This window comes from Alligator mississippiensis, chromosome 2, assembly GCF_030867095.1.
Source record: "Alligator mississippiensis isolate rAllMis1 chromosome 2, rAllMis1, whole genome shotgun sequence".
NCBI lineage: Eukaryota > Metazoa > Chordata > Crocodylia > Alligatoridae > Alligator > Alligator mississippiensis.
Window position 1 is genome coordinate 57185448 of NC_081825.1, and position 12818 is coordinate 57198265.

At 41.7% G+C, this 12818-nt stretch overlaps 1 protein-coding gene across 2 annotated transcripts in view; it reads right to left on the reverse strand.

Moving 5' to 3' along the window:
* Positions 1 to 12818, reverse strand: part of TEC (tec protein tyrosine kinase) — an 83448-nt gene that overhangs the window by 18257 nt on the left and 52373 nt on the right. For both annotated transcript variants that reach the window (XM_006276327.4, XM_006276326.4), the window contains exons 3-8: positions 10182 to 10283; positions 7720 to 7801; positions 4666 to 4794; positions 2599 to 2639; positions 1089 to 1279; positions 155 to 220 (exon numbers count right to left, since the gene is read on the reverse strand). In XM_006276327.4, coding sequence (XP_006276389.1) covers positions 155 to 220; positions 1089 to 1279; positions 2599 to 2639; positions 4666 to 4794; positions 7720 to 7801; positions 10182 to 10283 — 611 coding nt within the window. The remainder of the gene's footprint in view (positions 1 to 154; positions 221 to 1088; positions 1280 to 2598; positions 2640 to 4665; positions 4795 to 7719; positions 7802 to 10181; positions 10284 to 12818) is intronic.

Below are 12818 nucleotides of genomic sequence, written 5' to 3' on the forward strand. Positions count from 1 at the left end.
TGCATATATTTAATATATTTTCACAAGGTCCATCTTTGAGCTCAATTTCATAACCTATAATTTATACAGAATTTTAAATATGGTTTTCTTGCATTTGCTAATACTTAATGTTTATTGTCTTCTATTTCCTATTTTTATGAAAGTATTCACTTACTCATATTGGTCAAGGTTGTTGGACTTCTTTCCTGTCACATAATTGCTTGGAATGTATCCTATATTTCTAGAAAGAGAGAAACATTGCACAGTAAATTTTAATCATGATATCATTTAAAAAAAGAAAAAGAAAATTCATGTTTCATCTACTAAAAAGAAGTCACCTGTAATTGTCTACCTTATTAATGACCAATTCAAATTCTCATTAGAGAGAGAGGGTTTTTTTTACCCTGACTCATTTTCCTTGCACCTAATGAAGTTGCAATGTATACAGAAGTGTCCAGGTTTAAGTTCTGAGTCTAACTACTCCTCCTGTACAAAAGCCAGCAAAGGGGAGCAATATGAATAGCCATGCTAGCTCTCTACTTTGGCTGCCCACTACTTCATCACAAGAAATAGTCTCTAAACAGTGCTGTCAGAAGAGATGAGGTGCTTATTGTTCCTAAAATACATATTACCACAACCACCGTACTGCGATTTACTAACACAAAATTACCCTGAATTATTTTTTTCACCAAGGAACTGGTGAATTTTGGAGCATGAAGATTCTCATTAAGACCAGTGCAAGATGTCTGAAATAACTTCCAAATACATAGGAAAAGCTTTCTGATTTTTTTTAACCTATAAAAATGAAAAAGTTGGTAAAATTTAGTTAATGACTAACAGGAAACCTATGCATACAAATCACCAACTCTACAGAATTATCCCAGAGTTAGTACAGAGCCTCTTAGCTTTAGGGAGTTCGAGACAGGCATAAGGTCCTGATCCATGCAGAATCCAGGATTGGAGTCCAAGATCAGATATAGATCACTAAATTATACCCAACTTCTATGTCCATCATTCTTGATTTTTTTATATATATAGGACAAATCAACCTAAAATTATAGTTAGGGGGTAGCCTTATTTACACCATGATGGGTGGAAATGCTGCTTACCCATGTTTATCTCTTGCTTTCCACCAATGCATGTCATTTTTCTCTATTATTGTATATTCTTCACCTTTTTCCAATCTTAAATCATGATGTTCTGCAGGCAGAAAATCATACATTGCTACTACTATTTCTTCCTCCTCTTCATCTTCACTTTGCTCAGGTGGGGGAACAGGTGGTGGAGGCCTCCGCTGAAACTGATATAAAATTATTAGTGTTCCATTGTACACAAGCAAAATACTGTAACAAAGACTAGACTAGTTCTGTGTCAGTTTAATAACCTACTTTAAGAAACTCTGCTAAACCATTCAATACATATTTTTAAGTAAAATTTTTTAATCATGTTAAATGACAATTTAATTTTTAATTCACAGATTCATTATATAAGGGCCCAATCCTACAAATACTTATCGCCCACAATAAGGCTTTGACATTGTGAATGGCCCAGTTAGTGTCAGGAGGGTTTTCAAAGTCATAATTGCTGTGGGCTCAAACCATTTCCTGCTACAGTCTGTGGAAAATGCATGTATGTTGATACACAGTAGAAGCTGAAGCTGGCTCTATGGCACCGCTTCTCAACCTTTTAAGACTCTAGGCCCACCTCCATAGATTTTCAGAATTTAGTGGCATCCCTTTTAAAGAGTAATTTATTTTTCAGAGTGCTTACTTTCTTGTACCCACAGCACCCTTCAAAATCTCTCTCAGTGTAGCAAGGCAGGCAGCAGTGGGTAACGTACCCCTGATAGCTTGAGGGAATGGTGGTACAGTGCCCAGCAATGGCAGGGGCTGCTTGTCGGGGCAGTTTGAGGAGCTTGGGGTGGGTCATTAGTACCTGGAAGGAGGCCCTTGTCCCTGAAGGAGGTGGAAGGGGATAACAGTGGTCACTGGAAGCACAGACTGGTGCCAGATCAGGGTGGTGGGGGCAGAACCCTGCTGTACTCTGCTCTTTCTGCCTCTTCCCTGCCCCCAACTCCACATCTGAGGGGCTGAGCATGGCCTCTGCTGCTGTGACTGCTCCTCTGGGGACCTGAATGCCAGTGACTAGAGCCTCTGTTCCCCAAGAGAGAAGCTGAGCTAAAAAAAGCACAGCCCCAAGTCAGAGTGCACCACTTGAAACACAGGGGCAGTCAGCACAAGGTCTGCCAGCAGGGAGGAGCTGCACTTTTCAGCTTGGCTCCTTCCCCTGTTCCTGGAGCTGGAATACTGCCAGAATGCTGCAGCAGGCAGAGGATGCTTTGTGTGTGGAGAAGCCAGCATTTACCTCCTCTCACAGAGGCCAGGTACTATGGCTTCCTTCAAAGGATTTCATGGCACCCCAGTTAAGAATCCCCGTTGTATGGGTCTAAACCAAAAGCCCACTGTAGTCAACAGTGCTTTTATATTGACTTCAGTCAACACTTACAGGAATGGATCATCAGCATATAATGAATTAAGCATAATGGAACTAAATACTGTATTTAAAATATTTCTCAATCAACTACATTAAGCTATTCAGTGTTCTAAAAATTCCACCAACCTTATTTTTTATTGGTAGCGGAGAAGCAGAATTCCTTATACCTAAAAGAAACACAGTGGAAGGAATATGTTACACTTATAGATCTATTGATTAATGATCATTATAAAACATTTTTAAAATTCAGATAAAATGTTAATATCTTAGTCAGCCTTCTTTTTAGTATAAATGTCACAGTCACAGAAAACAGAACCCAGCTCTGTAAAACCATACTTAAGACAAAAGGCTAAATCTAGTATGGGTATTAATGCCAGATCTAAAAAGAGACTTGTATTTAAAGTGCAACTTAGGAGGAAGTTATGTACCTAAGCCCAAGAACAGGATTCACAAAACCCCCTGCCTACTCATTTAGACACACAAGAAACATAGGTGCTATAAATCTAGCTTCAGCACCATCCTCTTAGATGTCCAGTCAAATTTTTATGGCTGCACACATGCCAAACAGAGGTCCATGCCCCTTGTGGTGCTCCAAGTGCCCAAATTTGTGCCTATGACATAGGTGGTATGAATTTGTGTCACTATTTTGCAGCAGACGTCTGTTTGATTTATGGCAGGAGAGCATGGGCAGCCCAGAGCCGCCTACACTCTCCAGCCATGCCAGGAAAGTGTTCCCAGGGCTTCAGGTGCCTGATCCTGCGTACAACGTGAATTCTCATTCTCGGGGCATGCAGATTTCTGCTTCTGAAGCATGAGGAGCACCTGCCCAGGTTCTCCCATTTACAGAGGTATATCCCAAGTCAGACTCTCCAGATGCACAACTCTGGAAATGGGGAAACCAAAGGTCTCCCCTTTTGTAGAGATGTGTGCTCAGACAACATGATTTAGGGTGCGTCTCTGCAAATGGAGAAACTCCAGGCTCCCCTAAATGCAGACACACACTGGGAATTCCCTGGGTGCTCCTCTGCTAGGGAGGAAACCTGGGGTTCCTCCATTTGCAGAGATGTATCCAAGTGTTGGATCCAAGTATCCCAGGAATGGCAGGGGCCCAACCCTGCAGGTCAACTGGTGATGCCTGGTTTGACCAATGAAGCAGATCAGCTGATCCACTTTATTTGGGGATGTCTGTTTACATCCTAAGGTTAGTTGAGATTTACATATTAGGTGTCCCTGCACCCAAGTTCACGGAGGGCCCTAAGCAAGTAGGTGCATTCAGCTCAGCACACTGATGACAATGAGTTCAGTACCCACAGCAATATCCACTCACAAGTATTGCAGGTGACCGTGGTAACCCTGTATTCAACATCTGGCTTAGAGTACTTGCTCAGAAAGTGAAAGAACTTGGTTTTTAGCCCTCCTCCAACTGTGGAAATTCAACCCATATCTTTAACCTCAAGTGCCTAGCTAGTAGTCTAGACTGGGCTGAGCTAAGGCACCCTACATCCCCTGTTGAAGCTGGGCCACTGTGCAGGAAGGTATGCATGAGTGAGGGCCAGAAGGAGAACAAGCAAAAGAGAGGGTCGCTATAGCTTAACGGTTAGGGTATATCGGCATTTACAATTTCTCTGAGTGAGCAAAGTCCCATATTTTGATCCCCTCTCCCAGGTCTGTTTCTCTATTTTACATCTAATAGTCACTGGATAAAATACAGGAAGAGTCCTGGAAGCAGAGACAGGTTCCAAAAGTGAACATTTACATAATGCCTAAATTATACATGATCAAACTATAACTAGGGAAACAAGACAGAATTTCCTTACATATATTGATCCTGGTTTTCTTATTTCATTTTCATACTGGTACAGTTATATTGGCCTGGGAACAGTTGTTCTTGATTTATATCACTCAGTGTCTGAAGTCATTTATTTGATTTGTAAAGCTGAATGAAACTTCACAGCTTTTTTTTTTTTTTAAGTATAAAATGCAATTTTAGGTCAACTGAAGTATTTTGTGAATGCATCAATTTTTTTCTGAATTATTTCAGTTGGAAAAACACAGAATAATTTCAGAAAAAAGTCAAAATATTTCCCTCAACATTTTTTAATGATATGCCTTTTCCCCCCAACCCAATTTGAAATGTTTCAATTTGAAGTTTGCTTCAGTTTTAATAAGACAAGAGTTTTAACATCTACTTACTGTTTTCAAAAAGGTTGTATTTTTCACAGCCAGGTGCACATTTTTCTGTTTGTCTGCAACACTGATAAATCCCCTCTGTCCAGAATTTAGGATGATACTTTACCATTATGTTGTTGTTGTTCTTTATTTCTACAAAAAAAAAAATGGTATATAATTTAAAGTACCAAACCTTTTCATAAGAATGATTTCATATTATTCATACATAGTACTGTAATACTATTAATATGGGGCATAACAATAACTTTTTTGTTACTTAAACTAGTATAACTATTCTTCAGGTATGCATTCTGTGTTAACTTGAATGTCATACAGTGATAAGAGATAACTTCCTTAGGATAATACAGCACCCAAGAACACTTTTAGGAGGCAAGATTGTTATAGCAAATTGTATGCTTAACAATTAACTTTAGTGGAGTTGGATAACAAAGTCTTGCATTTTAGGAGAGAACACTTGGTTTGTGAACTCAGGCTAGGGACAGAAGTTACACCTAAACTAGTCCTCAGACACTGGTCTAAACCTATAATGGAACAGAAGTTCAGTGCACATAAACCAGTTTCAAAACGGCGGAATCTGGTTTAAGATAAGCCTGGTTGAATGTAGTAACAGACTTAACTGATTTGGGTCAAACTGGTTTATGAAACTTCTATCCCAGACCCCTTCCTGGTTCAAGTTAAATCAGAGTCCCCCAGCTTCCCAGCATGCTTTTTAGCCCTGGGCTGGGCTGTCTGCTCCAGGAAAAAAGGGGAAAGCGGGGGGTAGGGACTGCTCCTCCCCAGGCAAACCCCAGCTGGTATCTGGGACCAGGGAAGGGGTTAAATTTCCTTTTCCCCAAGTACAGAGCTTCCCTGCTCTGCTAAAAATTTACTGCTGGCTTGCAACTATGGACTATGAATCCCAGAGGCACCTGGAAGCAGGAAGAGGAAGTGATGAGCAACCATGCAGAGTTCTGCTGCTGTGAATCTGGACTGCAAATCCCAGAGACCTTGGGGCCAGCAGGAAGAAGCAGCAGCAGAAAGCTGGCTATATTCTAGAGAGTTGTGCTTCTGGCCTGAGCCACTGCAGGCATATGGTTGCATTTCCTGAATCAAAAGTGACTGTATGTCCAGCTGTTTCTCAGTTTAATCTCTGCAGTTTAGACTAACCTGCAAAGACTGAATCAATTCAGCCCTGAGCTTTTTGACTGTCTGTACTTAGCCTTGGTAGCAGATATTTATGTTTGTACTGTGCAATGGAGTCCTGCTCTAAGATTTAGGTTGCTGGGTGCTACCATAATGCCGGTAATTCCAGGATAGCTTTAATTATGATAAGCATCATAGCGTAGCATATCACAAAATCGCATGACAACAGAAAAAGGCAATATAACTAAATGATTTATCTAGTCAAAGTATAGTTGTGCAGTTTCTGAAGACCTTTAGGGCCTTCATTCTAGAAACATAAATCTAACAGACAAGTGAGGAGCAAGACCAACAAGGATTATATCCTCTTCGTTCTCACAGGGACCAACTTTATTGAACTCGATCTGAACCTGTACTTGTACTAACTATAAACAGCTTTAAACTATAAAGTTGTACTGTACTATAAAAACTGTGCTGTATTGTACTATAAACTATTTACTTGTACTATAAACAGCTGTTTTATTTTAGAAAAAGTTCCTAAAAGAAAAAAAGTGACCTTCCAACTTGTGTCTGCTTTAGCAGAGACAATGGGAATGGTGTCTACAGCAGTGAAGACCTTTAGAAACATTCTGCAGAGGCTAATTTTTCATTACCTTTTATAAACACTCCTATATATCTGTATGCTTTACTATACCTGAAATGTGTGATTACAGAGTACATAGTCTGCCTTGGATAATTTGGCATATGCTATGGTAAACTAAGGGCCAGATGGTATATGTATAAAATTAAGGTACAACTGAAGTCTCACTGTTCAGGGTAGCACAAGAGCTGTTCCTTCATAAGGATGTGCAATACCCCCAGAGAGGCTAATAAGGTGGGCTAATAGTGCTGCAACCCTACTGAGCAGCTAAATAGGTAGGAGCTTACAGCTACTCACAAAGGAGTTTGGTGGGCACCAGCAAGTACTCTGCCTTTATATACTTGGGAACCTCATTAGTCATTCTGCTTCATTTGACCCAATTGTTTCACAATGCCCCCAGTTCAAGGCTGGCTGCACTTTACAAGTATGACTGAGCCCTAGATGAATGTAGTTATATTGAGAAGGCACATAGATATGCACTGATATAGGCTAACTAACCAAGATATATACAGAGCACAAGCTTTCATGGGCTGGAGCTCACTTCATCAGATCATGTGTAGTTATGAGTCAGAATACATGGTCACACAATTTGTACAACAAAAATTCCCATATGGGATACCCCTTAAAACAGGAAAGAATCCAACAGGCACAAAACTAGTAGAGCTAGATTCTATGTCTCCATCCCTTCACACCCAAAGTGAAGGATATCAGAGAAAAGTAGAACTGGAAGAGGCCTCCAAAGGTCATCTAGTACAGCCCCCAGCCTGAGGCAAGATCATCGCTATCCAAACTATCCTATACAAACCTTTGTATAATCTATTACTAAAACTACACAAGCAACCTGTCACATAACCACAAGGCATAGCACCCTAACCTCCCACAGGTAAAGCAAGAGTAAAAGGATAACCAGAGAAAAATAGGACCCATATTTCACAGTAATATTTTAATAGAAATATATTTTACAATAATATGTAAGCATAAATGTGTGTTAAACAGATGATCAATAGCATTAACTAACATATATAATATTCTCTAATGACTTAGCAACTTGCACAATATCATAAGGCCAAATTCTGTTTTCTATTATGCTGTTTAAACTGAGAAAAATTCCAGTGGAATACATGAGGTTATTTCATTTTGGCAATGGTCCAATTGAAAGCAAAATATTGTTGCATGTGATGTGAACCCAGCTGGCATTGCCCAACACACTTATCACCCCAAATTGTCCATAAGATATATTTTTCAAAGTGTTACCTCTAAATGTTTCAAATATTATCTTTAATATTTATCTTCATTACCTTCTTTCAGATTGCTCACCCATTGATCCCTACTTTGTGCACTGGGTGCAAAAATATACAGTGTATTAGAATCGTATACAACCTGAAAATAAGCAAAGACATATTTATACAGAAACAATTTTAACTTGTTTCTCAGTAAATAACACATAGAACAAAGCAAAACCATAAGCTCTATTTACTTTTTCTCAGCAAAAACCATAAGTTCTATTTACTTTAGACTGAGTAAAATGCAAAATATGAAAAATATGAAAAGTGAAAGAACCATCCTACAAACCATCCTGATGTGCAGGAAGACTAGGAAGTAGACAAATTGGAGGACAGGACCACAACAAACCTCACGAAATTCAATAAGCAAAAGTGCATAGTCCTGCACTTAGGACAGAACAATCCCATGTACTGATACAGGCTGGGGACCAGGCACAGCTGGTGAACTCAGATTGGTGGGACAGTGGAGCATCCCATGGGAGCAGGGCGGGTAGGGTGGTTTGCAGCCAGCGAGGAAGGGGGGTGTGGGGAGGCAGGGCTTCCAGCTGGCCCAGCACTCCAGCCAGTAACAGAGAAGGCTGCAAACCTCCCCCACCATGGCATGTTCCACTGCCCCACCAGTCTGACTTCACCAGTCAGGCTTTCTGCTGGGGACCAACTGGCTAAGCAGCATCTCTGCAGCAAAGGACCTGGGGGTTATAGTGGACAATACGCTGAATATGAGTCAATAGTGTGCCCTTGTTTCAAAAAAGGCTAATAGTAGGGCTGTGCAAAGCTTCAGTAGCTGACTTGATTCAGAGGAGATTCGGTCCAATTTGGTGGCCAAATCTCCAGACTGAATCAGGAGACCAATTAAAGGGTCTGAATTGAATCAGAGGCCTCCAAATCAATTCGGAAAAGATTTGGCACTGCTTCGGAGATTCGACCATAAACTAAACAGACAGTAGTCCTCACCACGCTGGACACAGCTGCCTCCAGCTTGTAAGTGTGTTGTGGTAGGCGGAGGGAGGAAGAAAGGGGCATGGCAGAGGGAGGGACTGGGGCTGGCTAGGACAAGCTGGGGCAGGGGGCCTGGGAGTGGCAGTGCTGGGAGTGGGGGATATGCCCTGCTGTCACTTGCCCAGCCGGGACAGGAGAGGTGCGATGCAGGTGATGCATCCCCCAAGTGGCAGCAGGACATAGCCCGCCGCTTGTCCAGCCAGGGAGGGGGAAGCACGGGATGCAGACACTGCCACCGCTTGCCCAAACAGGGTAGGCAGGGGCGTGGGGGGCACAGGATACAGGCATGACAGCACTGGGAGCAGGGGCTATGCCCTGATGCTGCTTGCCCCCTGCCACACCTGCATCACACCCCCTCCCCCCCAACTCTGGCTGGGCAAGTGGCAGCAGGGCATAGCCCCCACTTCCCGCACTGCCACACCCATATCCCGCACCCCCCACCCTGCCCTCTCCCTGAGTCCAGCGCACCCCCTGCCGGCTGGGCAGCTTGTCCCAGCCCCAGCCCCAATCCCTCCCTCCCCCATGCCCCTTGCTTCCCCTCTCTGCCTATCACAACAGACTTACCGGCTGGAGGCAGCTGTGTCCAGCGTGGTGAGGACTGCTGCCTGTTTAGTCTATGGCCTAATCTCCATAGCTGATTTGGCTGGATTGAAATCAGGACAGTGATTCAAATCTCCCAGTTGTCCCTCTGATTTGGCTGAATCTGAAGCAAATACTTCCCGCTTTGTCTAGGCCTAGCTAACAGCATATTGGGCTGGATTAATAGAAGTGTTGTCAGCAGATCAAGGGATGTGATTATTCCCCTTTATTTGGCTCTGGTGAGGCCACATCTGCAGTACTGTGCCCAGTGTTGGTCCCCGCGCTACAGAAAGGATTCTGACAAACTGGATAGAGTTCAGCAGAGGGCAACAAAAATGGTTTGGAGGCTGAGGACACAATTTATGATGAGAAAAGGCTGAAGAAACTGGGCATATAAAGTCTGGAGAAGAGAAGACTAAGGGGGCATTTAATAGCAGTCTTCAACTGCCTGAAACGTGGTTACAAAGAGGATGGAACTAGACTGTTCTTAGTGGTGGCAGATGACAGAACAAGGAACAATGGCCTCACATTGCAACAAGGGAAGTTTAGGTTAGATATACAGAAAAACTCTCTCACTAAGAGGGCAGTAAAGCAGTAGAAAAGGATCCCCAGAGAGGTTGTGGAATCTCCATCCTTAGAGGTTTTTTAAGACCTGGGTAGAGAAACCCTCGACTAGGATGATCTTGTTGGAGATAATCCTACTTGAGCAGGGGGTTGGACTTGGTGACCTCCTGAGGTTCCTTTCAACCCTAATTTTCTATGGTTCTAAGATCAAATACTCTAATTTATGATTAAAACAATCTGTGTGTAATTCAAACCATGCACATGAATAACACATGTAAAATGACACAATTGTATTGAAAGGATTATATTCTTTTACATAAACCAAATGATCTTACCTGAAATGGATATTTGTTTTGACAGGGAATAACACCATCATTCTTCACAATCTCAACACATTTGATTTTTGCAATATCAACTGATCCCTTCCTGTATTTTTTCTGTTATAAAAATAAGAAAGAAAAGTAGTAAGATACAAGTGAAGATTGATACATTTAGGGCCTCTTCTCCCATTCATGGGACTAGCAGAGGAAGCCCCACCTCTGCCATCTTCCAAAATTATGAAAGCTACTATATGACACCATAATCTAACAAAACCTCAATGTCTAGTTTATATCATTATTAAGATATTCAATGAAGACACTTGATGCAGAAACTGTTCAGTTCTGAAGCCATAACGCAGTTGTAACTCAGACTCACCATAAAAATACCTACTAGAATCAGGAAATAACTTGTACTTCTTAAGAGCCGAATCACATTATCAGGAGGGTCAAGAAGAAAGTAACCTGTGTGCCTATTTTTGATCATTTGAAAAACTGTGAGTAGACAACATAATAAAATAAATGTAAAACTGTTCTAAGAGAATGAGCAGAGTGAGCCCCTCAAACAACAACATACATTTGTTCTCGCTGACCTTAAATTATAGACATTTTAACAAAGCTGTTGCATCTTTTTTTCCTAAAATGAGTTGAAGGAGAAAGATTGGGCACATCTCACCTTGTAAGGAACAAGGACTAGTTCAGCATTTTGCTCATAGAGGGCTCCACTTAACTCTGATGAGCAAGTGAGCAGAAAGTTAAAAAAGAAAGTGGTTTGAATGATGGTAGGTAGGGATCAGGGACAAGTACATCACGAGAAGACTATGGCAAAAGGTGGGCAGCAGGCTGAAGGCAGCAGCCTGGTGGTAGAAGTAAGGCTACAAACAGACATTGTTTTGTGACAGGATTGACTGTGCTGAGATGCCCTAAGACAGTTGATCTGATTGACTGGCAGGTACAAACATCACCTGGGGCCACTGTCCAGCAGGATCAGGCCCCTGATGATCTGGGGACTTTAGGGGCCTGAATCCTTCGGAACAACAGCCCCAGGTGCCTGGCTCCTACCCAGGGAACCCTGTCAGGTTCCCTTGCTCTGCAGTGTGAGAGAGACACCTGAGAATCACCTGCCCAGAGAGGCTGAAAAGCACAGGCAGCCCTGAGCTACAGGAATCATGCCATAAATTAGCAGGAATCCTCCCTGATAAAGTGCAACAAAACTGTTACAAGAAATCATTGCACAAACATTTTCGAGCACTTGGAGCAGAACAAATATATCTGTTCACTCTCAACTTGTGCTGCCATAAACATGTTCATGGCAGCACAGGGGTGACATCTGTTTGCACTTTTAAACACTAAAGAAAACTTATCCTGAGAGCTGGGCCTGGAAGACAGAGAGACCAGCAGCAGATTACTCCTGGCTGAAGCTGCAACCATAAAGGGAATTTTTTTTTTAAATTAGGCATAAAGAGACACCACAGAACTGGACAACTGTTCAGTGACCAGCTTATTCTACAGGCGCAGAATTTCAGTTTATTCAATGTAATAAATTCAATGGGGAATGCTGAAAATAGACGGACTGATCGCTCCAGCACCTTCCTGCCAAAAATAAGAACACACACATTTCAAATCCCTGTTCTAAAGCACAAAGGCATTATATTTTCCAAATACAATTCTTCGTGTTAATTTAGCATGGGTAGAACAACATTTTCCAAAATGTCTCACTTTGAAATGGCCCAACTGTTTTTGCTAAGACTTTCAAAAGAAAGCCAGCCTAAGATAAACCCCTGCCTTTGAGAATTTCAGCCTGAACAGTTAAAAATTGTCAAAAACATGCCCAACTAAAAAGTATGTCTTCTGAAGGGAAGTATCTATCTAAAGCATGCATAATAAAGTAATAGTAATATACCCATTGAAAACCTGAAGGCTAGTCAGCATCTAAGTCCTTTACTACCTTGTCTTACTTTTACTCTTCTGGCTGTTACAAAGAGAACAAGGAGGCAAATTATTCTCTGCTCACACTTCGCTGCTTAGCACCAGGAAGGAAGACAGGATGTTTAAGTCCAGATAAAGATATAAATATTTCCAAGAAAAGAAAAACAATAGAAATAGGATTATGCTCACTAGAAATTATAACAAATGGAACAAAGTCATGCAGTGACATTACCACTTCAGTTTTTACTGTGAAGCTATTCGAAGTTATCCGGATTTTTGCACTTAGAAATACTTTGCACTTAGTGGAACTTGGATTTTTTTATATTTACATAATTTATTTTTATTTTCACACAATATACACATAGGAACAAATATGTACATTACTTTGATTTCTTTTTGAAGCACCATATTTGATTGAATCCAAGACAAGGTCCCCCCCGCGCAGGCGCTTTACTTTAAACTTGGCACATTTCCACACTGAGTCCTGCACATGACCAGAAAAGGCAGCACCTTTGTTGAACCTGGCTCAGCCAATGTCTGTAAGATTTGGCACTTAAGTGGGGCTTTTTTGGTGCTTTTTTTCTAATAGCTGGTTGAATCAGCTTTAGCTAAAAGCACCAAAAAGCCCCACTGAAGTGTCTGATTTTTGCAGATGCTATGGAGCTGGCTCCAACTAGCACACTGCTGCTTCTATGTTTCCGGGGTCCCTCCCAACGTCTGCAAGCA